General features: G+C 44.4%; 1 protein-coding gene across 3 annotated transcripts in view; it reads left to right on the top strand.

Annotated features, from left to right (window-relative positions):
* The window catches only part of RORA (RAR related orphan receptor A), a 326075-nt gene that overhangs the window by 207993 nt on the left and 91508 nt on the right, over positions 1 to 26574 (top strand). For 2 of the 3 annotated variants that reach the window (XM_050309775.1, XM_050309771.1), the window contains exon 2: positions 11473 to 11502. In XM_050309775.1, coding sequence (XP_050165732.1) covers positions 11473 to 11502 — 30 coding nt within the window. Of the gene's footprint in view, positions 1 to 11470; positions 11503 to 26574 lie in introns of all 3 variants that reach the window. The other variant, XM_050309772.1, reaches the window with a different exon arrangement.

Below are 26574 nucleotides of genomic sequence, written 5' to 3'. Positions count from 1 at the left end.
AGTGTTGAAGTGCTACTTGTGCTATATTCAAGTCTGAAATTTTGCATGAACTTGCAGCACCAATCCCCCTCCCTCCCCGCTCTCCCCTCATTCATCGCCGCTGCTGAGGAGACATAATAGAATCTTAGTTCTTTTCCCCAGGAGAGCAAAGCAATGAGAAGCTGAGACTCGACCTCAGTATATTTTGAAATAAAAAAAATTTTTAAAAAAAAAAAGAAAAGAAAAAGTTACAGTGATAGGAGACAGCCTCAGAAGAATACTGAAAGGCAAATGTACAGGCACTTTGCAGCTAAGGTATTCAACTGGGATAGATGAAGTAATGTATAAGGAATCATTTTTGTTCTGGATCAAAACTATTCCCTTATAAATTCTTGGCAGGAAAACAGATCAGAGATGCTCCTTGTTAAAAATACTGATGACCTTCTGATTCAAGTTAAAAGGATCCAGTTCCAGGAGGATCCTGAGATCCAGAGCTGGCTTGGTGTGATGCACGATGGGCCAAACCTGTCCAAGGTGTTCAGCAGGTGAAGTTCACTGTGGTGAACCAAGGAACTGAGCCAGCCTAATGCACTTCCTGCAGATTGTGAAAGGGGTTGCATGGCAGAGAAATAACTACTTTATGGCACTTTAAGTGCTGTAGAAATCCCCAAAGCAACCCTGAATCCTCTGTAGTCAGTGTGGAACTGTCTATTTTATACTGTAGGATGATTTGAAAAACCTTGAGCAAACATTTATTTTCTTGGTGTTCATTATGAGACCTTAACACACATACGTGTGGTGATGTGACCTTAGCACATCATTACATGAACTGCTTCTAGAATGGAGGCCCAAACTGAATTTCTAAAACACATGTGGGTTGCAGTATGAGATGCACATTAAAATTCTGGTCCTCAGACACGTTATACTGCTTATTTTGTCGTATCTCAGTCATCTTGATGAAGTCACGAACTGATTGTGAGAGATGCAGCGAGAAAATTCTTTGCTTGGGGAGTTTTTGAATCGAGATTGCTGCCGCAAAGCCGGGCAGCCCAGATCCGAAATGCACGGCTCGTACTTACGTAACTGCTTCGTTTCTGTTTCTTTATCTGGGAACTGCACATAGTGTTTGGTTTCTGAGGATATAAATAAGCACCAACTCGATGATGTGAGGTGCTGCAAAACAGCCAACCCAGTAACACCAAGGAGAACACAAAAAACACGCGGTAGAATCGCCTGCTTTTTGGCGTGGGGTGAATCGGGGTATTCTGGGCTTGCCTGAACGTCACTGTCTTTGCTGGGTTGGCCGTGTGTTTGTTTTTTGCCTGAATCCCTCTCATCTTTGCAAGCATTACAGCTCTACCTACGGCCAGTCACAGAAGTTACTTGATAAAATGCAGTTGCAGAGATTGATTATCAGCTAGAGAAGGAATTAACCACAAAGAAGGTGCTGGTAGCCTGCATGCAGCATATCACCTTGTGTGATGTTCCTGCTTGTTCTCAAAAGTTAGCTGGGACTTTCTTGGGGCTATATTTGGATTGGAGATGTCCCAGAGCGACTTGGATGTCAGAGCAAATGGGGTTGATAAATCACTTGGTAGTGTCCTTCCCCCGTGCCATTCCCTCAGCTCAGCAGAGCCAGGGCTGGGTTGTGTCAGGGGGATTGTGCGACTCAAAGTGCCATCTCTCCCATAAAATAAACAGCAACTGCCAGTTACTCGGGGACTTTGCTGCATCCCTTTTCATCCCAGTTTTACAGCCTGACCAGCCTCTCCCCACTGCCATCAGAGCTGTACGTGGAACAGTCCACAGATGCATCTGCTTGTCACTAGAAGTGACCATCAGCACAAAGTGGACCAAAGAAGAAGAGCAGGGACTGCTTAAAGTCCTTGGAAAGTGCTACAGGAAAAACTTAGTGCCAAAGTGCTCTTCTCATTGGCACTGGCAGCTCTGCAGTACTGATAATAACATCTGTCCATGTCCTCACTTTATCCAACAGTTAAAACTCTGTGAAGCTCAAAATTTGTTTTACCATGGGTTAAGAACCTGCTTGGTGCCTTAATGCTGTGTTTCCACAAAGACCTCCACTTCCTAGGAATTGCCTGCCACCTGCAATCACCACTGGCTTCGAGAGACAAAATCTGGCAGCATTTTTGTTTGCCCACACAGGAGAGTTGCTCTGCTTTGAATACCTGGGTAAATCGTAGATGGTTGTGTCTTTTACTGAGGAGTGCACAAAGTTAATGTCCCACGGAGAGATGAATGTGCAGATGTAGGTCCAAAACTCTTCTATCTTTTTCATTTATTTTTAAATTTCATTTTAATATTAGAGAAAGAGGTATATAGATGCAATCACTTAAACCCATGCATTCCTGTGAAAGTATCCTTCAAAACATGCTGTATAATTTGTTTCCTTTCCCATGAAGGGTCCTTGGGGCTTGGTGTCAGACTGACAAACAGCTCCCTTACAAGTGATGTAATATTACATGAATTTTAAAGCACTAAGTGGAAATCTGGGTGATGGAAAGCATTGACATTGCAATACTTCTCCAGAAGAAACACAAAGAAATGCTGTGTTATTGTCAGAGACAGAACTGGACAAAAGGTACTTTCAGGGTGTGCACAGACATCCGGGAGTGATGACTTTTAATGGTTTTAATTAGACTGGAAAATAAGCTGCAGGAAGGGCAGCTGAGTGAGAATTGTGTAGCTAATGCAGGAGAATGCTTTCCAGAATGCACTCCCATCCCATAAAATGTGTCATATTAATGGTATTTCAGAAGGCTTTAATGCTGAGCACGGCTGGGTTCTGAGAATGGTGAATATCTGCTCTTGTGTCAGTGCTGGGGGCCTGGATCTGAAATCATTGATTTTGTGGGTGCAGTATGGTAGCCCCACTGCAGCACCAACACTCTCTGGATGTGCTCTCAGAAGCTGAGTGGATCACGAACTCGTGAATTAAAGGAATGTGTTCTGGGAATGTACACATCCCCCAGAGCTTTAGGATCATATTCCACTTATGGGTGACTCATGAACGGGCTTTTTGGTCATGGAAATACTGAGAGATTTTCCTTGGTTGGCACCTGTAGCGTCGGTGAAGGAACAGAAGATAAATGGATGTATTAAATGCACCAGGGTTTAGTGGAAGATAATATAGGCTAGAATAATAGGTAAAATAATCTACCTTTTCTCTTATGTATGCTGTAAATAGGAACTGATTACATTGCCTTCCCTGATGTAAGAGCATCCATCAGATAACTTGAGACCATAGTGCAATGTGCTTAACGTTGCAGTGTCCTTGAGTAATGAATTCTTCTTGCACCAGTTGTGAGTAACAGGGACTCCAGCTCCCCGTTTGACCCTTTATTTTGGTTCATTCTGGTTTTGTTTGCGTACCTGAAGGAGCTCTGGCAGCCCATGTGAAGATGTTCCCATCAGTTCTGGGTACCTGAAGGCCCAGAACTGGGGCACTGAGGCTTCTTTTATCTTTGTTATCTGCCATCTGGCAGGGATTTCTCTAGGTGAGAGTCGGTGCACTCAGGGCTGCTCAGCCCTGTGGTTGCTATCTCAGCCGGTATCTCAGTCCTGGGCCTCTCAGAATTTCAGTTTTGCTCTCAGGACAGTTAGATCTCCAGGTGTGGTTGGCCTGAGGTAACGCACAGGAAGGCAGCTCCCACCCTTAGTTTTTATTGGTAGCTTGGCAGTGTTTTTCTGGATTTTATGGAACTGCCATGAGCTCTTGGAGGCCGGGCTCGAGCTCTGCAGTGTTAGGCTGGCAGTAATTTTGACCAGGGCAAAGGCTTGGAGAAGAACAGAGGGCACAATGTTTAAGTGAAACCTTGCTTTGAAATGACTTGAGAAGTATCTTGGGGATGAGGTGGCTGGGAGAGCAGCCCAGTGAAATGTAATTTTACACCTCAGTGGTGGTCCCTCCCCCTGCCTGTCCAGTGGTGTGGACTGGGGGCTCTCCAGCACACGGGGGTGTGTGTGTGCACGTGCCAAACTTGCTGCTCGTTGACTCCTCCCGATGCCAACAAGCAGGGAGTTTGCTAAAACGGTGCTGCTTGTTTAAAGGTTCCCATCTGCTGGGACGTTTTCCTTGTCAGGGATCACACTGAGGTAGAGTGAATGGTCGTCAGTGAATCAAGTGGTGGTGAGGTCCAGCTGTGAGGACTGACAGCCTGGTTCAGTGGTGGAGCTGGCAGTGTCAGGGCAGTGAACTGGAGGTCTTTTCCAACCCCAATGGCTCTGTGGTTGATTCCTCTCAGGAAACTGCACACATTCCCAGTGCAAGTTAAAGGAATTGTGGCTCTGAGTGTGCTGGCAGGAAGGAGCCTGTGGCTAAAGGGGATTGCTCTGTGGATGCCACCGGGAGGAAGAAGTGCAGTGCCTGCAGTGGTGGTGTCTGCTCTGCTGGCACTGATAGCCCCTGGAAAAACGCAGGAAGGCTCACAGTTAAACTGAAAACACAACACTAAGAAAAAGTCCCTGATAGTTTTTAAGAAGTGTTGGCTTTCCTTGCACCTTGCAGTCTGTTTAGGGGCTGCAGCTTTGTGGGCTCTGCTGGGTTGTGTCAGTGTGACTGCACTGCTCTGCAAGGCTGCCTGCAAATCTCTGCTTTGCCATTTGCTCGGTCAGTTGTGTAACAAATAATCATTAAAACAAAGCTAATCTGTGGTTTTCCTGCAAACACTCCTGCTGGAAACACAGTCTTAACACAGCTCTGAACTATCTCTGACTTTCGGTGTGTGGAATGCAGTACAAATGTGGGATGGATGTTTACCCTGTGCTCTGGCAACATCTGTCATGTAAGAACATTGTGGCTGTTTAATGAAGATTCTTTGTTTAATTTCTCCTAATCTAAGGCACCGTTTATTTGCAAGGGCAAAAGAATGGGAGGGACTGTCAGTGAGGCTGTACAAAAATGGTTAAAATTCACCATCTTTCCAATTTACATCTTTACAAATAAGAGGTATGTTTATAATTTCCTCATATTTGTCCAATATTTGATCTCTCATCAGACAAAAACCCCCAAAAATGTCAGCACTCTGTGCCAGCTGTCACATGGGGTGCCAGCACTGAGGAACTGTCTGTGTGTGTGAGATCCACAACTCTTCCATCTGGCATCAAATGACTGTTAGCTTGGGGTTTCCATAGAGCTCAGAACTGATCATTTATTGCAAGGTTTGGAACAAGGAGTTGTGTGTGCTCATCTGTCCAGAATGGTGTTGTGGGGAGTGCTTTGTTCAGTATTAATCAGAAGTGAGAAGTTGGGATTTTAGGTGTGGGCTGACAGTAAGTACATCTATGAGAGCCATAATATCATTATCTCAGCCTTAAACAGGCACACTTGAGTCTTGGGTTTCTTTCTTAAATTATTGTTTCTTTTGGAGCAGTTTTGGTTTGATATCAATTTGGGGTCTGTTAAGAATTTTTGATTTGGGAAAAACCTGGAAGGAGCAGGGAATTCTTTTAACTGTCAGTTGTGCAGGTGACAAATAGCTCAGGATAGTGGTGATTTCTCTCTTATGAATACTCTGTAACTTTGGAAGAATTACAGTCATTTGTATTCATGTTTTCACGGGTACTGCCCTGGTTTTGAAGGGGGGGAGGCTGTCAGCTGCTGAAAAATGAAGTCATAAAATGCCTAGATGATGCAGAAAGTCACTCTCAGAGTCAGGAGGCCAGTCTGAGTTGCAAGGGCTAAAAAAGTCAACTATCTCACTAAAATAAGGTTGAAACAGGTTTTTTTTTTTTAAATCCTTAGGCTTTTTAATCTGTTTATTTCAAATCTATTTGAACATAAAGTAAAAAAATAAACTGTGCTGTGGAAAGTCTTCTGTGGCTGCTTCTGACATAACCATATGATTTGGGAAGTAATACTGAAAAACACCTCAAAAATACAACCCTGAACATTTCTTTCATAGAATTTAGGCACAAGAAACAACTATGAATAGTAGGAGAGCAAGGCTGGGGTTTTTTCAGTACTGAAACACTGAGGTCAGTCTTGATTCCTGTGACTTTGTTGTGTACCTGTGGACTCGAGGACATGATTGATCTGGGCCTGCCTGCTGGAAACACCTTGTTCCACACAGTGAGACCTTTCCTTTTTGAGAAAAGCTGTGAATGGGCCTGGGAAAAACCGGAATCTGACATGAAAAAATTACATTGTCATATTTGAAGCTGAGGGTTGGGTTTTTTTTTTTGGGGGGGGGTCATAATTCTGGAAAACTTCCTTGTTCTGACATGCCTGGTGGATGCTGTCCTTGGGCCGTGCTGCCCTGGCACGGAATTTCATTTCCTTCTGGGGTGAACTGTGAGCATTAATGTCCCTTAACAGTTTTGGAAACAGTAAAATACCGGAATTACTTGGAGTGCTTTCAGTGGTGTGTGCTGGTCATCACGAGCAGCTCTGGTGTCCTCGGCAAGGACGCTGCGTTGGCAGCACCCTTTTGTTTGATTAAATTGCCCTCAGTTGTGTTGGCAGCTCTGGGGGCTGTGTTAGTTCCCCTTGCTCACCCTAAACAATGGCCCACCGAGACCCCAGAGCTCCTCCAACCAGAGATCTGCACAGGCTTTAACAGAAACCATTACTGAGCTTTCTGGAAGGATGAGCTCCTTTCTGAATCCTCTCCAGTCTGTTATTCTGCCTTGGTGGTTTCTCTGCAAGTGCCCGAGCGTCGCATGTGATATCCCACCACAATTGCTACCTCTGTGTGGGAGTGGAGTGACAGGATGAAACACAGTGGGATCCAAGCTTGTAATATGTTTTCTTTCTGATTTTACACAATATGTCAGGCAGGAGTTTAAAATTTTAACTCCTCCTCTTTTTTTTTTCCTCAAGATTTTCAATCCATCCTAAAATGTGCATGTTCCAAAACAGGCTGGAGACATAATGCTGGCTTGAGGGGAGGGGAGAGAAAAGTGGGGAAAAAAAATACATATATTGATACACACACCCACATCAGCAAAGCATCGTATACATAGGGCATCTACAAAATTTACAGCTGTCAGGGCACTGCTAATCACCTGATCTGGGCACAGAAAGCACAGCAAAGGGAAGCACTGGTGCTTCTCAGAGGTCCCAGAGATCAGTTCTGAGCTCTGCCAGGGATGCCGTGTGTTTGTCCTCCCAAACTTCTGAGGAGGAGTTTTCTTGGAGCTTTAAGAAAATTGCACTCAGGAATATCCTCCTTTGATATTTTGCAGAGTAATGTATTCTGCCAGACAGGGGACTTTTTACTTATCTTGCTGCACATCAAAGTGTGTTTTCCCCTTGAAATGTGGGAAGTTGACAACTGTACAACAGCAGCAGGGATCTGGGTTCACAGAGTAAGCAGTGTTTCATTATGCTGCTTTATTTGGATGGGCAACTGTGAGAAAGAGCTTATGATGTATAAAATATCTGAGTCTCTTTTTGTACTTGAAGACATTGTTATCTCCATTTGAAGTGGGCTAGTGAAGGTCAGTCAGGCTAACTGCTTGCGAAAGAATATCCTGTCTCTGTTGGTGGATACTCTTTTCAAAGTTCATTGCATCCAGCAGGCTATTTTTGTAAATACCACCCATCATGGCAAATTACTGACTGGTGGTGGGAGGGGGGGAAGGGGAATGGGTGGATCAGGTCCTTTCATTCTGAAGAAATCGATTGTGGCTGCCGAGAGCGTTGCACGGCAATGGCGAGGATGAGAAGTGTGTGAGATGTTAATTTGTTTGAGATTTGGCGCTGATCAGGAATGTCAAACGGCGCTGCGCAAGTGATACATTCTGTGATAAGTGTAATACTGAAACTTTCACTCGCTGATAACCATGGCACTGATAGATTGTGGTATTTTCATGACATTTCCTTTGCTTTACTTTGAAGTCTGGCTGGTTAAGTCAGGAAGTCTTTCTGTATTAGCAACACTGAAGTTACAGTGTTGTTTTCTTCCTCTCTTTATGCTTTTTATTTTGTGTTTGTTGTGAAAGGAGAAGGGAAAGCTGGCTGGGCAGGACAGTGCTAATAGTGGCGAGTGGTCACATATTTCTCCAGCCCATCCCATTTGGAGATGAAACCCATTAAAAAATGGGATTTTATATGAAGTAACGTTTTGAAAGGAATCAGTAGGTTCTTTGGGCTCTACTTATTAAAAATAAACCTTTGTCTTTCAGTGGTGTGTTTTGGGTTTAGGTTTCATTAAATAGTGTCTACTCAAATCTACTTAAACTGATGGTCCAGTCCCAGAAATATTTACAGACCAGAGCAGTCCCAGTTGTGAAGAGAATTACTGGGGTATGTTGGACTTGCAGAATGAGTTTCACAGGAGATCCTCTTGGTTTCAGAAGAACTGATGAGTTGTCTGCATAAAACTTTCTGGATACAGCTCACAGGAAAGGCATCCCAATGTATACACGAGTGGGATGTAGCCCTGGCTCAGAGAGAGCCAGAGATCTTGTAACTCCCCTTTTTTTTACATTAAGTGGTTTTCAGACTGACTCTTTTTTTCCACAATACACCCATTTCTAGGATATTATTATCTACCTCGAATGTTCTGAATAGCAGAGCCATTGGCTTCCTGCCTTAAAAACTAAAGCTGATGGCAGTGTTGCATCCTCAATATTTACATTTAAAGCACTCCTTATGATGTATCTAATTCAAGTAATATGCTGGTGCATTTTTTGCTCAGTTTCTCTACTCACTAAGAGTCACCTGTGTGAAAGGGAAGGCTTCTTAAAAAATTCATAACTCGCTTTAACATCAGTGAAGGTTCCTGATTAATTTAAACCTAATCCTGTTGAACCCACTGGCAACATTTATCCTTGTTGCACCGGATTGCAGTTTAGTTACTTTAAAACCACAGCTCAAAGCAAAATGCTCTGCTTTCAGTGCAACCACCGGTGGAATGATGAAGAAAGATGCAGAAATACCCACCTCTAAGCTGCTGTTTTGAAAGGTTATCTAAAAATATCTGCATAAACCAGCTCAAAGGCCTTTAGGAGATAGCGATCAGTAATTATTGTGGAAACATCTGATTGGAAAAACCTGCCACACGTCTGGCACCGGGGAGAAAAAAATCAGGCAGAAAAATATAAGCAGTAATATTTCCATCAGTGTTTCATGTGGCAGGGGAAGCAGGCCCTCAGTCAGCGAATACAGCTAAGTCTGTTTGGTGCTGTGGCAAATCCCATTGTGAAGGGGCTGTGAGTAATCAGAAGTGACAGCATAAGCACTTTCTGTTCAAAGTGATTTTCCAGAGAGCATTATTTGCGGCGAGAAGCGCACACATATGGCTCCCACAGCGCCGAAGGAGCACTGCTGGAGCCACTCACGAGCACTGGGGACAGGAAGTTTTGCAAAATGGTGTTCAGATTTAAGACCTTTCTCTCTGCATTTCCATTCCATAAAACCTCCTTAAAACTGTAGGACTTGGCCAGGTAGGCAGGGGTGGGGCAGTGTGTGTGCCAGGGGGTGTTAGGGCAGTGTGGGGATGAGGGGCTGTCAGAGCTGGGCGTGCTGTTCAGTGGTCACTGGAGGAGTCCAAGAGCAGCACAAATGCTCCTCCTTGGAGGCAGAGCCAGTATTCCAGCAGCAGCCTCCATTTCAAATCCAGAGGCTGAGGCAGACCTTCAGGAAAACCTACAGGGAGGTTTCTGCACTCCTGCCAGAGGTGCACAGGTGCTGTTGGTGTGTTTTGATGCTGGGATTTCAGGTCTCTGTGGCCTCTCCTTGCCTGGGCTCTTGCTGTGTAACAGTGCTCAGCTCCTGGTGACACCCCCTGTCCTGTCCTGTCCTGTCCTGTCCTGTGCCCTGCTCTGAGCCAGCCAGGACTGACTGGCCTGCAATGAAAAGCCAGGAAAGCTTGCTCTTACAGATTATCAATTTAAAGGATGAATTTGCCCCCTGTAGTAGCTGCTTGTATAACTGAAAGGTTTTATTTCTGTTATGCTTGTTTTTCTTTTGTTCTTAGTGCTTACCTTGGCTCTGCACTTTGTGACTGTAATTTTAATCCCTTGCATGAGGCATGTGCACGTTTGGCCAGGACCTTTCAATTTAAATTAATTCATATACATAATCGAGTTCTAGTATGCTGATTTTTGTAACTTGCTTACCAGTGTCTCACATTTACAAAATTGCCCAGAGGAACTCTCAGAACTTCTCTTCCCAAAGCCTGGAGCCTCCCAGCTTTTCTTTTCCCTGGAAAAGAAAGGTTCCAGTGCTCACTCTTGTAGAGCCTGGTAGTTCCAAACCAAAAGGCCAACAGCCACACAAGTGCAATGTTTAAAAAAAATCCTCGTGGCATTTATGTCAGACTTGCTGGCTCCATGTTTGGGGTTGGCATTAGGGGTTTCTGGGTCTATCACAAACATTAACAGTTTGAAAACTGGTGGCTTTGGAAGTTAGCTCTAAATTTGCCAATGAGGTATCTACATTTTTATTGGTTGTTAGAACTTACTGCCTCCCCGAGATGTTCCACAACCAAGAGGCCTGAAATAAAAGCCCGTTTTTTTTCTGTAGTAATTTGTTTTGGAAGAAGTGGTTGAAAGAACTGGAGGGGGTAGCAGAGGAGATCCAGGTCTCTCTGTCTTTCATGAGCAGTAAGCCAAACAATTCCAACTCTAAAATTTCATTACAGGCCTTAATCACAAATGAAATGTTTCAAATACTTGTGCTGCTTCCAGTAACCTCTTTCTCTTCTCACAAAATTCCCCCCAAGGAGAGTGAAGCTTAAACACTGAGGGGTCTGAGTACGTCACCAGTTATCTACCACAGTGGAGACAATATTGTTTGTATTCAAGCATGAATTCCAATGACATTTAACAGAGTTAATTTTATCTCTGTTTGGTATTACGAATTTTGCCTCATTCTGTTCACTCTGCTGCTTCCTTTAAAGTGCCTCTCCAGTTCCACTGGCGCTGGCCCATCGCTGGTGACTGCTGCCACATGCCTGTCTAGCATAAAAACATCTTTATTACTGCAGAAATTATGTATTTAACAGCTTGGAGATATTTGCATCTGCCTTGGAATTATGGCAAGCAGTAGTCACGTTGAGAGAGCTGTTTCATTTGGTTCTAATGAGCACAAGCTACAGCTTTGCCATCAAAGAACTGTTCGAACTTAATAACGCCGCTCCAGTCCGTTCTGTCCGGGTGCTTTCATGGGCACCGGTTCCTGGGAGTGTGGGAAGTGAAAGGGGGGCTTCCACAGGGTATTGGTGGTATCTGCCTGGTGCATCAGCTGCAGCTGTGGGGCAGCAGCACAGGTGGTGCAGATGGGTATCTGCTGAAGCGATGGTGTTGGTGCGTTTATAGGGGAGGCGTAGGGAGAACACACACCATTAAAGTCTGCACTCAAAGAGGGGGACCCTTCCACCTCTAATGTCCAAATCACAGCCATTTTCGTTCCTCTCTCAGAGTGGCTGCTGTGTGTCTGATAAAATAGATGGGTGATGAAGTACATGTCAAAAGAATTCAGTCAGTGGTGGCTCTGCTAACGCTGGTGTCGTTTCTTCCCTACAGGTATTTCTGTAACGAAGAAGACTCACACATGTAAGTAACACCTTTTGATTTGGCCTTCTCTTAGGGATGGAGTTTGTTGGGCTATGCTGTGGTGCTCAGACCAGGAGTTGGGCTGGTCTGAGAAGGCTCTATTTGAAAAATGCTGGTGGGTTTTGTGCTCAGAGTGGTTTCAGTCCTCAGCTGAAATGCTGTTGGATGTACAGTGTGTGTGTGTGTGTGTGTGTGTGATACTTGCACGTGTGTTATGTCAGAGGGCTGAAAAGAAAGCTGTGAGGAAAGGCAGAATTCCTGACTCTGCTGTGCATACCTTACAGCTGATAATGAACACATCCAGAAAACACAGATGAGAAGGGTTGTGTTTTTATGTCTGATATATATGCAGTACAGGTCAAGCTAAAATACATTATTGAACTAATTGCTATGCATTAGTCTGTAAGGTAACTCATTCTGTGCTTGTGCTGCAGGAACTGGATGAAAACAAGGAGGTTATTGTTTTGCTCTCAACCTTATAAACAAACAGTCCTCGTAAGTGGCAACCTTGGAAATGTCTGTGGATGTGGGCATTTACTTACAGATTTATTCCAAATCTTCTTCAAAGGCATCATTACTGGGGACCAACTCTCATCTACCCTGCAGCGAGTTAAAAGCACAATTCCCTGAAAATATTGCTGTTTGTAGCTGGAGATACACTGAGGTGCTCTGGATGCTGTGGAGGTTTGGGAATCTGGTAGTGCACGAGCTGTACTTGCCCAGGATCTGCAGCAGGAGTAGGCAAACCTGAGGCTATTAATTCATGAAAGCCCTCTAACCAAACAGGTGGTAGGCTGCACAAAATTTACAAATATATATGCATTTTAAGGGGATCATGCATTTGAAGTATGTTCATTGCAGCTTCCAGGGTTAAAGTGGTGCTGTAAAGTACCCTACATGGCTTTTATTCTTATTTCATTCCTGGTTTTATAATATTCATGTAATGAAAAATCTGACTTGAGATTATGAATTCTCACTGCACAGAGTTACAAAATTGATTTAAGCCCTTGAAACGAGAAATTTGATTTGTATGAGTATCGAAGCAAACTAGGAATGTCTCAGACTTTTAGATCGTGATGGTTCTGCTCTGCTTAGCTGGGTTTGCTGCCTGAAGTGTCCCACGGGGTCAGATCCTCCTTGGCTGAAGGCCTGTATGGTTTCCACTGAGCTTAGTGGGAGCTGCAGGCAGGACTCTGGGGGTGGAGTCTGACCCTTCCTTGTGTTTTTGGGGAGATTTGAGCTGGTGCTGCTGGGCCTGGGGGCTGGAGTGCTGTGTTATCTGCAGGCCAGGCTCCCTGCACAGCCCTGGCCTGGAGCAGCCCCCCTCTCTGGAGCTGGGGAGCGGTTTGGGGGCTGTGCCAGCCCAGCCCTGGGCCTGTCCTGTTGGAGGCCGCTGGCTGTGCAGGGGGTTGTGCCATTCCAGCAGAACATCACCTGCAAACACCCTGTTCTGTGTGCAGTGCCAGGGACTGACCCGCTGCAGGAGCCCATCTGCAGTCCCAGAGCTGATTCCTCTGCAGGGAGGGTCAAACAGCAATCCCACCCCTGAGGAGCGTAGGAAATAACTCCTCACCCACCACCCCAGGCTGGGGGTGTTGCTGGGCTGTGTCTGAGCTGCAGTTGTTTCAGGCCCATGGTGAGAAGATGTTTTCAGTGGCTGTGTTGAGTGAGGAGCTCCCCACACACCTCCTGAGCAGGCAGGAATCAGGGGCCAGTGTGTGTGGTGTAGAGAACTCTACTGTTCTGAGAGAGCTCTCAAGGAGTAATTCCCTGCTTTGTTAATCAGTTGTCATGCAACTGCTGGAGCATGAACAGCAGAGTTGCCTCAATAATGGGAAGATAAGCTTGCCCATTAAGAAGGGATTAAAATAGAAGGGGCAATATGCTGTTATTGGCATGATGAAAATGCAAGCTACGTTTGCAGGCAAATATGGATGAGGTTTCATTCAGTTTTGGTTGAGGGTCTTTTAGAATTCACTCCTGTTATGACAAATTCTCACAGAGCAGGAATTAATGTAAATTGTGCATCTTTGGCACTTCAGCATCATGCACAATAAGCATGTTTTTCCCTTGTTGCATAGATTTTTTTTATTATTATTATTATTATTATTATTGAATAGAAGAAGTAGGAAATAAAATTCAGAGTTTTGGAGTGATTCAGGAAAACAAAATTATATAAACACCAAAATGCAAAAATTACAATGAAAATCTGAGTTGTTAACAACTACAAATGACTGGGAAAGAGAGTTTGTGTATCAAGACAGTACAGACTTTGCCTATCACCTTGTACCTGTATATTTGGCTAAGCCAAACTGTTACACAGAGTAGGATTTGTGCAAAGAAATTTCAAAAAGCATTCTTGCAAACTCTTTATGCAGTGTATATGCAATGCCTGCATTGATGTTTAGAAACATGGATGAAGTTGTCTTATTCCAAATTTACAATGTTGGCATGAGAGGGTGTTGACTGACTGTAAACTGCCACTTGTTTCTGATGACCTTTTGATTTAATTAGGGAGGAAGAAATGGAGTGGAGAAAATGAGTGGAGAAGTGGAGAAAAAATATTTTTTAATATCGATGCCAGAAAGTCTGATACATGATGAGTTTCAAACATGAATCCCTTTCAGACTTCACCTAACAGCTGTTTCAGTTTGGCAGGTTTTGAAATGGGTGGTGATCTGTCTCCACTACTTAGTTGTTCCTGGGTTTGTTGTCTGGAGTTTTGGGGTGTGTTTTAGCCCCTTCTCAGCATCAGTCTGTGCCAGATGGAGTGGAGCCGGAGTGGAGTGGAGCTGCTGTGCTGGGGAGAGCTGCCCAGGCCCCTCCTGAGTCCAGCAGCAGTTCAGTGTCTGTGCACGTGCAGTGCTGAAGAAGAGCAGCTCTTCCACAGTGCAGCCATCTGAGTAAAACCCCAGAGATTTTTATCCTTCCTGCTGCAGCTAATTCTCCTCCATTGGCTGCTTGTCCACATTCTGTCTTTGTCCCAGCCTAAACATCACAGAACCTGCCACTTCTGAACAAGGAGCCTGATGCTCTGCCAAGCAGCACTGAGGGAATAAATGCTACCCACCCAAAATGCAGCTCTTTCCTTAGGTAAAGTTTAAGGTTAAACAGGCTTTTGAAGTTACAATTGGTGCCTTCTGTCTGTTTGCAGCATTATCCTCTTGGGCTCACATGGCTGTTTGTTAGGTCAGCCTTCACTTCAGAGAAGATGTGCTCCTGACTGTCAGATGGTAGAGGACAGGTCCTGTCTCACCTTCCAAAGTGGGACTTGTCCCTACACCCTCCTGGCTGTATTTTTGGTTGTGTTTGTCCAGAGATGTGTCCTGGCTCAGGTTCTTCAGGAAGGGCACAGGAACTCTGGGCTAAGGGCAAGTTTTTGCCTCTGAGCAGTTGCCAAGGAGGGGACATCCCTCGTTAGAGATGAGGAGGCAGTTTTGGGGCAGCAGAACAGCTCTCCAGTGCTCAGGTGTACAGATACCCCAGACCTCGTGTTCACCAAAGTTCTACAGCCATATCAAGGTTTGCAGCTCAACGGAGCCCAAGGCCTAGGTTCTCTTTTTCTCTGATTTTACTTTCCTCCCATATTATATTTGTAGTCACTGCTAAAGATTTCTCAACATTTCCTAGGTGTTTTGCTTAATTGTGTTAAAGGGAAAACCACTCTGATTTTTTTTCTGATCTGATTTATAATTACTTACCTATTATGCATTGTGCTGTTGACTTTCCCTCGTGTTTCCTATGTCTGCTGAAGTAAGTAAATGATACTCTTCCCTCCCAAAGCTGGAGCCTTCAGGAAGCTGATGGTTAACGGGATCTGCTGTTAGTAGCAAGGCCTAAAGAGAACAGGTGAAAACTAAACCCTGTCCCCTGAGGCCAATAAAATAGCTGTTTGGTCCCCTGTGTGTAACCTCCTAATAACTTTACTGGGCAGCCTTAAGATCCCTTGGGGGCTTCTCTGCAAGAGCACTCCCTCTCTTTGTTCAGATTGCTTATTAAAAATGATTTTATAATGAAGTTGCCTCAAATAGCTGCTACTTTCCTACTTGTCCTTGAAGCACTGTTTGCCCTGGTGAAGAATCTGAAGACAGCTATCTAGGGCTTTTCTCTCGTTCAAAACTTTTACTGAACTCCTGCTACACTTTTCTTTCTTTTCTTTTTCCCTGTGAGCCAAAGGAAGGCTCTTCAGCAGCAGCTCGATATCGTACCTTTAGTTCCTCTTTGAAGCCGTCCCTGTGGGAAGTTTGGTGTGGTTGCCACACAAAGCACAGTGTCAGTGACTTGTTTGTTTTCTGAGAGAGCAGGAACGTTACCTGCTTGTTGTGTGGCCAGCTGTGGAGGACAGGGGCAGGGAGGAAGGCACTGTGGGATAATGAGGAGGGGAGGGAATATTTATAAATTCAGAAAGCATTCCTGGCTGGTTGGAGAGAAGGGTGCACAGACTGGCAGTGCTGCCTGGGAAGGTGTGACTTCCAGGCCGTGGCTGTGGGTGAATCTGTGGGCAGTTCACAGCAGTGAAACATCTCCTCTGTAAAAGCCCTGATGTTTGGGAGGGAGCCCAGCCCCTTGCCCCTGTGGAAGCAGCCGTGGGTGAAGCATCAGGGAAGCTCTGTGTTGATGTTTGGTGTCCCCCCAGGGTAGCTGGGCGGAGGTGGCACAAAGCTGGTGCCTCCCATCTGCCCTGAGCTACCCGAGGCTTGGCATCTGCCCTCTGGCACAGCTGGAAGGAGCAGTTCTTGTCCTCCAGGGCAGTTAAATGCCCTGCCCTGGGAGTCCCAGGGGAACTCTGCCTGCTAGCTGTGCTTGAAGATGACATCAGCTCTCTGGTTCTGTTCTGAGTGTGTGGAGCAGCATCTATCTACGTGGGATTTTTGGCTGCAACCATTGATTATGGACTGACTTTACTGTGAGTTTTTGTGGTAAATACCCCAGGACAGGGTTTTCTGTGCCTTTGTTGTGAAGTAGCACGCAAACTAGAGAAAGGGGAAATCTGCAGACTGGTTGAAAATTCATGTTGGCAAGTGAAGACTGATAAGCATTTGCAAAATGTTAATCATTCAGTGTGAAAATGTATATGTGTGAGTGTGTTTATGTTGGCTTATGGTTCAGATACTTCTGAATTGGAAATCAATAAATTCCAGTTCTTTTCACACTTCATTGCTTTCTCTGGTCTGTCCTGTGGAAGAACAGGAGATGGGCAGAGGCATTCTCTTTAGTGTTTAAAAAATGATTTGGAGGCCCATGTTTTAAGGAGTGATGAAGAGTTAGGAAGAGCAGTAGGGGTTTTCTGACATGAGGGATCTAAACTGTCAGTGTGGTGGATGGATATGGAGACTGTGGACAGGACTCAGAAATAAATGTAAACTGTTGGTGGATGCAGGCAGCACACACATTGTGAATGCCTGTGGTGGTCTGTTACACCTTAGCCTTCCATGGGAGTTCCTCTTACACCTTTTGTACCCTTCTTTTTTCCTATTCATTAATCCCTAGGGCTGTTCATCTGATGTAAGAAATGCAGTCAGTGATGTCATGAACACTCCTTGTGCCTCGTGCCGTGCTCGTGAGCACAAAAGGCACCCGCTGCTCCGAATCCTCCTGCAGCTGCTTTCAGGAGTCCTGGTGGCTGACACGTGCTTTCATCAGCCCTGATGACATAATCCCTCTGCTGCTGTTGTTTTTAAAGCCTCCTGTCTTTAGTACTCTCTCAGCTGTTAAGTGAAGGTAATGTTTGCACCTTGGTAAGGACAGCTCTCCACAGTTTTAGTGTGGTCATTGGTTACAGAAATGAACTGTGTTCTGGGCTCAGCCTAAGCTTCCAAAAATGGGATGCTTCCACACTCTGAGACTTTACTGTGACTCTGAGAGCCGTGGAAGTTCCTCTTTTCAGCCATGGAGTTAATTATTTTTGTGAAGTTGTTTGTTGGTTTTTTTTAGTGTCTTGGGCAGCAGAACACTGAGAGATGGGAATTCTCCAAATCTGCTCTTGCAATCTGCATATTTTTCAGTACAAACAATGTGGAAGCAAATAGGAAGTGCTACTGCTCATGACTTTCTTCTTTAATAGATGGGTTGAATATTTTGGCTCTGAATAGTCTTAAGTGTAACCAGCTCCAGCTACACATACAGAGAAACACTTCTGACTCCATCCTTTGCAATAGCTTCCCAAGAAACAATTACACTGCCAAACAAGGCTTGTGCAAGGCTCACTCGGTTTGATGTGCACAGTTCCTTGAAGTCACCTCAGACTTTACAGAAAGGGGAGTCTTTGTGAATGGATTGCTGCCAAATACAGCCAAGTGTGGGGATGAAATCAGGGTTAAAATTAAGGTTAAAACATCATCTTTAGGCCCGGTGGCCCATTTGTTCCAAGATCAAAAGTCTGAGTGTTTACCTGCAGTAGGTGCTTTGTTCCTGTGGATGTATCACTGCCACCTTTTCCCACACAAGGAGAAGAATCTGTCCGTGGAGCTTTCTGCTCACATTCACTTCACCTCACGACACTGTTTATTATAACACAGCACTGCATTTTATTGTAGCAAGGCTGAATTCTGATGATTCTGGAGCAAGCTCAGCCATAGGGACTTCTCCAAGGTTGGTGTCTGAACCAAAAAAAGCACATTTTATTATCTGAATTTTGAAACCAGGGACTGATTCCATCATTCCTAATAGACTCATTTATTTGACAGTGCATTGCCAGGCTTGTGCACTTGCCATCCTGACACAGCTATTGAACCTGAAAGGGGTTTTTTAATGTATGTTGATGGTTAACCTTATTAGGGCTGTAAAATATTGGAAGTTTTGCAGCCTTTCCCTGAGCACATGAGCCCAGAGTTCTGTGAATGTGGAGCCCAGCTGGGAGCACAGCTGGATGCAGCACATGAGAGGCAGCTCCTTCTGGCAGAGCAGGCAGTCCCTCCAGCTCCTAACGAGCAGCTCGTTCTTAGCGTTGTGACCAGAGGAGGATGATATTTGTCAAGCTCTTATTTGAAACACAGCTTGGCTGGTCAGGTTTCTCTGCCTCCTGAGTCTCCTAACGTGAGTTCAGTAATTAATGCTCACCTGTAAAGGGCACAAAGTGTCAAAGGGTGGTGTGGGTCAGTGTGAAGAGCTAAGTTGAAAAGTAGGAAGAGGAACAGATTAACCCAAGATGAAATAGAATCCTGATGGAATTTGGGATACCGACCTTTTAAAATTCAACTTGCTTTTTCCTTTTTGCATAGGAGTCCAATAACTTTGAGCATTGACAAAATGCTGGTTTGTGCTCCTTGCTTAGTTGGGGGAATGGGGGGCAAGCAGGGGAAGGGCACAGACACCTCTGCAGAAAGCTTGCCAGATATGAGGAAGCAGTACAGGGGATTTGGGGGGGTTATATGGATCAAAATGTAGTGACAGAAACTTAGATTTGAGTTCTTACATGCCATCTGCAGCTGTAATGTGCAGGAGGGCTGGGAAGGTGGTCACTGCTCACCTGAACCCTGCCCACACACAGCTCCTCGTGCAAAACCCTTCCTTGAACTGAGAGGCTCAGAAAACGTGTGCCTGCTGTTAGCTGAGTGCAGGGCAGCAGCTCAGTGCCCTTTTGTAGTTTAATAGCTGTGTTCCCGTTGAAAACAGGACAACAAATACAGCAACTTCCTAAGACAAAATGACACCGTTTTTCTGTAAAGCCAGAGTTATTTACTTTGAAATAATGTCTGTGCACTATGAAAGAAATAGTTAAAACATGCGGGATTTGGCATGTACAGATGTGCTGATCAGTGCACACTGAAATAAGCATCACAATATTGAAATAACTTTTTTCCTAAATATGTTTTAGGAGATAGAATCAGTAAGTAACAAAATGACATCCTCCAGCCTGAATACCTTTGAATTCAGGGTACATATCAATTGCTACTTTATCTCTTGCTATCAGAAGGCATTACAGTAGAACCTGGATTTGGTCTTTAACCCCACTGCAGTCACCTTGCCTTAAATTACTGTATTACCTGGGCTTGGATTCACAGGTCACTTGATCAGAATAGATCTCACCTAAACAGGAGTTACGGTTGGAAGGGATTGCAGTGGGGACTTTGGGAAGATTCCTGTCTTACCCTTACTGCCATTAATGGGAAAATTCGTGAGTTGAAATAGAACGGAGTTATGTTAAAAATACGAGCAATAAATTAAATAGGAAGCCTTGACAAAGAGGAGGATGACTTTGTTGGGAAAATTAGGACCGTTGTGAGACCTTTGTGCTGTCTGGCAGGTTCTTGTTTAAAGGTAACCAACTCTCAGTTGTGAATTGGAGCAGTGTCACTTGTTCATCAAACCAGGCACACCCTCAAAGCAAAGCAATTTCCTCTCTGGTTTTTTCTTTTCTTCTTTTTTTTTTTTTTTTTTTTGAGGTGTTTACCACCAACTTCAAAAGCCAGTGCACCGGAGTTCTTGCAGTTTTCTCAGCATTCAAATCAGGCTTTATTTAATCTCTGTGCAACAGGGGTAGGGAAACCTCTGGTTTCAGAAAGCCACTCTATGACCAAAGCCATTTAGTGATTTCCTCTCAGATCGAGTCAGCAGCTGATACCCATCCTTCCCACCGCTGTTTGCCCCAGGAGCTGCTGTGTTATCTCTGCTGCTGTTACCTCACTGATAGGTAGGTGTGATACTTGCTGGCTGTACAGAGTTTTGCAGATAAGGCAGGTTTCCTGTTTGAACTCGGGAGTTTCTCACTGTGACCCGTTTTCCCTTTCCCTGCCTCTATTGTTGGCTCGCTCTGGAGTCGAGGGCCTCGAAGTAAAAGAGGAAGCAAAGGGGTCATCCAGAACGAGGGCTTTCCATGCTGTTTGAGGACACGAGGGTGCTAAAGGCTGCCTGAAAAGAATGTTCCTGTTAAACAGAGCTTTTGATGTTTCCAAAAATGTTCCACTGAAAGAGTCTCAGTTTTTTCCTGCAGTTTTCAGAAGGAAGGTAAGAAAACCCCTGTTAACTCAGAGCAGGGTGAGTCGTCCTTCACGTGGGATGGTGATGATGTGACTTTAGGAGCTGGCCTAGAAACAAGGCAGTTCAGGTGCTTCCACCCTAAATTTCCATGTCCTGTTAGCAGGACTTCACCACCTCACTGTCAGCTGTTTTGAGAGTACATTTTAGCACGAAATCCTGGCTTAAACGAGGCAGTGATGTACATTTCTCTGGAATATTTCATCTTTGACACAAAAAAATCCCTGTTCTAACAGGGAACCTTAGAAACGAGAGACAGGGAACCTTAACTCGAGAGCAGATAATCTGGGAAATCATTATTACTCTTTGTGGAACCTCTACCTGGCAATCCCAGCTTGCAAAAAAAGTTCCCCTTTCTGCCTTGATTTTATTTGTTGCTTTTCCCTGGTGTGGGATAGGAGGCTGTGTGACAGCAGCACAGGTACGAACCCATCACTTGTTTTATAAGGAGATGATCTCCTCCCTCTGGGGTTAAATCTGTGCTTAGATTGCAGGTCCAGCCCAGTGAGTGGTGCTGTGCTCTGGTCAGGGTTTACGTGGAGCCACTTGTTTTCTTCTCTCAAGATCATGAAATCACAAAGCTGGGCATTCCAGCGTGGTTGATATTTTACTGTATGTTCTGGATAAGCAAAAAAAGACTTTCCAGATGTCTGTTGTGGGTACAGGTTGTCCATTAAATGTTATTTGTTCTGTTTTGATTTGGTTTGCATGTACAAAATGACCTCATGGCCCTGGCATTGTGAACCCCCGTGACACTTCCCTGCAAATCAGACTTGATGTCATTTTAAAAACCAAATTTTATAAAATGAATGAAACCCTCTGGTGGGGTTTGGGCAATTGTTGAGAGACTTGAGTACCCACTGCAAAAGTTTGTAATAGCTGTAACATTCCCTTCTCCCTCTCCCTTTTCCTCCCTTTGCTCATCCCCACAGAAAATCTTTCTCCTAGGCACTTGTCATTGAGAAAAGCCTCTATTTCTAAATAGATAAATTACCAAAGTTTAAGTAGAATTTGCCCAAAGGAAAAAAAAAGAAATCAATAAGCTCGTTCTGAGTGACATACCCCAAAAAAGCATTCTCTTTATTAGGTTAGTTCATTGCTGGGTAATAAACCCAGAAAGGAGCTTTTAATTGAACTATTTAAGTCGTTTGGGCTCAAGTTAGTGTTGCCTGCTTTTAGCTTCTATTTTTTTCCAGTTTGCAATCACCAAACACAATGAAATGGGCACCTCTGATGGGGTTTATGTGCTTGCTGCACATCTGCTTCCAGATCCTTCTGAGGTTGTATTTCTGTAATGATTGCTGTCATTGGGGCTTTAAAGAGCCAGAAGAAAAAGGAAAGGGGGACCAAAAACAAAAAGGAGAGGATGTAATATTTGCCTAAAAGTTGTGTGCCAGTTCCATATATTTGCACTTATTAGGTGAGAAGAGAAGCAGAAGCTTCAGCTGAAGAAGGTGGTCAGGTTGTGTCTAAAGCAATGACCACAGGACCTGAGTGAGGGCAGATTTTGTATTTGATCCATTAAAGCTCTTAAACTTCTGTTTCCTTCCTGTGTGATCGTAGCTCATCACACCTCCACCTCCCTGCACCAAGCTAAGCATGCCCAGATTATGAGATTAGAGTGGAAGTGCTTATCACTCTTTCCAAAAAGCATCTCCAGGATATTTCCTGCAGGAATCTGCACCAAACAGCAACCACTGATTGAAACCTGACACTGCCCATGCTGTGAACAAATCATACTCACAAAAAACAACCTTTTCCTTTAAAGACTTTCTGATAAAAAAAAACCTTCTTTAATTGTTACACTTTTCATTTTCCTCACGAAACTGTTCCCATCAGAGGAGAGGGAGGATCAAAGGCAGGTGCAGTGACATAAAAAGCTCTGTACCTTTGGGAATCTGTAGAAAAACTGCCCTCGGTTTCAGAGCCACAAGAGCCACTTTAGAGCCCCTTTGTTCCCTGCCAAGTGGTACATCTTCTGCTTTATTCCACTGTGGAACAGCATATGCTGTACTGAGGTGTTCCTCACTCTCCTATACAAGTGTTGACTGGGATCAGGAAAGAAACCAGGCTCTTAGGAGACTCTTTGCCCATGAAGTTGGGGCAGTAACAGTTTTCCCAGACCGCCCCATCCACGTGTGCCAGCTCTCTTTACTTTGCATTATCAGATGCAGCACTCCTGGTGCTTTAAAACGAGGTTCCAAAAACATCCCTATTCCAGATTTTAAAAGAAGAAATAATAATCCTGTGAGCTGCTCTATCTGTCCCTCTCACTGGTTATTTAATAGAAGTGGGAATCCAAAACTTCTTGGTTTTTAGTGTATTTTCCTCAGATGACTTTTTTTAATCTGATTTTATTTTCGGTGCTTAGTACTGAGAAAACCAATTTTCATTTCATTTCCAGCCATGTGTTTTCATGGAAACAAACCCCCTAGAACACATTGTATTTCTATGAAAACACAAGCTTATTAAATGTCAAACAGTTTATGTTTTCCTGGCAGTCGTCTCGAAATTGGCACATTCCCCGTGTCAGTGTTTTGTGATGGAAAGCTTCAAACTGTCACACTGTCGGTGCTCAGACGTTAAAAGGTCTGAAGTCTCACACGTGGAGGAGGAGGAGGAGGAATTAGGCTCTTGTCAATTAGCAGGTGGTGATAATTTAGGCGTGTCTGTTTGAGGTAACAGAAACCCTGGAGTCTGAGTATCCTCAAATATTGAGGCTGATAAAGAGGTGGCGTCAATGGCGGAGTCAGAGTGGTTTGTGCTTGCTGAGGGCTGGCAATAAATACCAGGGGCGCTGGTGGAGCTCGCAGTGCCTCTGCACGTTTAACTCTGTCACTGGCGGTGCAGAGGGGCTTTAGGAGTGCCCCCCAGGGCTGTACCTGCCTGTGCTGCTGGAGCTGCCCTGCTAATCTTGGCATTTCCAGCACACATGGGTTAAAAGGCAGCCAAAATAACTTGGTTTCTATCATGCTGTGCTATATTTTACAGTATAAACTGATGTTTATGGTATGTATTTTATTTTGTGGTTCAATTCAGTATGACTTTACTCAGACATAGCTCACATGCAGAAATTTTCAGGATTAATTTGCAGGTATGATTTTTAGCTGCATGTATTATCCTATCGCATTATGAAAGGCTATTGGTTTATTTATTAAATGCTAATTAATTTATTTATTATCTCTATTTAGCATCTTTATTATCTCTATGGGGAAATGTACATGTATTTTACATGCCTGCTTTCAACTACAATTCCTCTGCTTCTGCTTGTGGAAAAGCCCTTAATACATTTCTCTACCATGAATTTTAACTTTGACATTAAATTCCAAAATTTGGAATTAACCAAATGGTTTGGTCTGGTTTGCACCCTTCTGGCTGGGGTTCAAATGCAGTTTTCACATCGCCCAGGAAATGTTTTCCATTATTCTCTTGACCCTGGGCCGTGGTTGTCTCCTCTGTGCAGCAAAACCAAAGAATATTTCTCATTTGCAGCTCTTGTCTCCAGAGCAGCACAGAAGCTGCGAGTTCCTTACCCGGAGTTTTGCAGGCAGAGTTTTTTGCTTGTCTCTCTCTGTTTGGTTATTTGTCCAGCCTTTCAGCTGGGAGCAGTCCCGTGGGGAGCTGTGAGAAGAGGCAATCCTGGCCAGCCCCTCATTCCTTCTGGGATCTGTGTCTGACCATGGTCAGGACCAAACTGCAGGAGTTGATTCTCTCCCGGTTCTCTCCCTGTGACCTGCCCGGCTCTGTCCTCACAGGGCTCTCCTGGCAGCTCCAGCTGCAGCTGATGACAGACACTCACCTGGTGACAAGTTCAATGACTCGTGAAATCCCAGCCCTGGGGGCACGTGCTGGTTCTTTGCTGCTCCACACAAACACAGAGCAGGCAGTGAATTTATCACTTCTCCACTTAGGCGGCTGGAATGGGGCTTTGGTTGTCTGGTGGAGGTGGGGAATGTTTATAGACATTCTCACAACAGCCATTTCTCATTTCATCTCCCTACCAGACACAGTGGGTCTGTGAGCCTGGCTATAATTTTGCTGCAATTGCCAATTTTAAGTTTTCTTTAATGCCAACCTATGTGTATAAGTGGCCATAGAGTACCATGTATCAGAATGCAGGGGTGTTGGGATGAAGCTGTCATTTAATTTCAAAGGAAGGATGAAAACTATTGAAATGGTGCTGAGCCATGATGGCATAAACTTTGTGCTGCTTTTACTCTCTATTTGTGCTACGATTTTTTCTTTCCCCCCATATGGTAGCAGAATAATTTTCTGATTTTTTCCCCAGAATAGCTCTTCTGTCTGTTATCTCTTACATTACCAGTGTTACAGAAGGAAATGATAAGTTCTTAGCCTTACCCACGAGCCAGAGGGAGATTTACTGGAGATGTATCGATATCTGTTTTTATTCATGTTGATACACTCTGTGCAAACTTCTCACTGCGTGTTTACAACTGTTTACAATTCATATCTGAGCTTGGGGTAGGCTGAGGGTAAAGACTCCAGACTGCTGAAGGTTAATCGTGTTATACTTGTAACATCTCCCCTGCTCAGCATTGACTGGTGCTTGGAGAATGCTCTTTATACTGGGCTTCAGTTTGTAAAGGAAAGTCAGATTCACCTTCTGGGTTTGTCTTTCTGTTCTGTAGCACATCCAGTATAAGAACCTGAAGTTCATTCCACTATGTAAGGAAGTGCTGGAATTCAATATCAGTTATTATTATTATTATATAACTTATCACATAGAGAGAAAACATTTAGGGGGTAGAGGGGACAGAGGGTGTTGTGTCCCCTGCACATCATGAAAACAAGGAGTGAAATGCAGCTTTTAATGCTCCTCTGTATTGCTCTTGTATGGATTTCAGGCCCATTGCTCGTTGTGGCAAATGCTGCTTCCACTGCTCAGAGCAGTGGAGAAACATGGAGAAAAGAGGGAAACAAGGAGGTGCTGCACAAAGCAAGGGTTTTGCTCACAGAACCCCGTTCTTTGGCAGGTGTACACGGGTGACCTTTTCCTTGTCATTATCCATGCACGTGGGCCTCTGATTCCCAGATTCTTTTGGCACTTTAATGTGCTGCAGTGAAGCTTTTGCTGCCTTGGCTTACTCCCTCGAAATTAGCCCTAGTAAATACTAACTGGGTGTGATTTGTGCAGTGCTGACAATGTGTTGCTTGGCTGGGTAACTTGTAAAGAGACTGCAATAATTAGCTCCTACCAGATAACATTTCCTTTCCTGTTTGGATATATGGATTGTCATTTGCTGCCAGGCTCTGGAAGTGTGTCAGTAGTTCCTCACGGTTGTCTCTGGTGCTTGGAACAGCTCAGCAGTCTCCATCCATGTGCATGCTGATGGTGAGCTAAGAGCACGTGTTCCTGCCCACCTTCTTTTGCAGTGTTAGGTGGCAATGGGGCTCCGGAGTTCTCCTCAGGTTCCAGGAGGATGTGTTTCCCTCTGAGTCACTGCTTTTGTTCTGTGTCAGCACTAGTTCATTCTCTAATGTCAGTCAACTTTGTTCCTTCACCCTGAAAGTACCTCATTGTATTGGGGATTGTTTATTTGTGTTTAGGTCAGCAGACCTTTGGTGTGTCTCGAGAACATTTAATCTAAACATTGCTGTACTTTCAGTCATTACGTCACTAGTTCTGTTTGCTGGCAGCAGGGTTTCCTTTTGCTCCAAGTCTTCACTTTCAGTGGAAAGGGGAAGCCCAAGAATTGTTCCTGAGAATTCCAATCCACTGTATTTATGGAGCTTTCCTTTAGTTTTTCCATGCTCTTTTGCAGACCTGCTGCTATTGATGTGAACGAGAGGGTGTCGTGGACAATGACCCTGTTATGGCTCATGTCTAAATGTGCTTTTCTCCCTTTACATTTTCGTTTTTAATGATATATTTCTTTTTTGTTTAAAAAATACTTTTTAAAGCATTGAAAAATTTCCAGAGCCCTCAGGTGGGAAATGTGGTGCTTTGGCTGGGAGGGCACTAACAAGGAGAATCTTGTTTTTCAGTCCTTCCCTTACACAAGCCAGCAGTGAGAGACCTTTAATTTACGTTGCTGGCATAGAGCTGTAGCCACAAGAACTGCTCTGTAATATCCT

Source organism: Myiozetetes cayanensis, unplaced genomic scaffold, assembly GCF_022539395.1.
Source record: "Myiozetetes cayanensis isolate MyiCay16 unplaced genomic scaffold, myiCay2020 scf14, whole genome shotgun sequence".
Classification (NCBI taxonomy): domain Eukaryota; kingdom Metazoa; phylum Chordata; class Aves; order Passeriformes; family Tyrannidae; genus Myiozetetes; species Myiozetetes cayanensis.
This window is presented reverse-complemented; position numbering and strand designations above follow the sequence as displayed.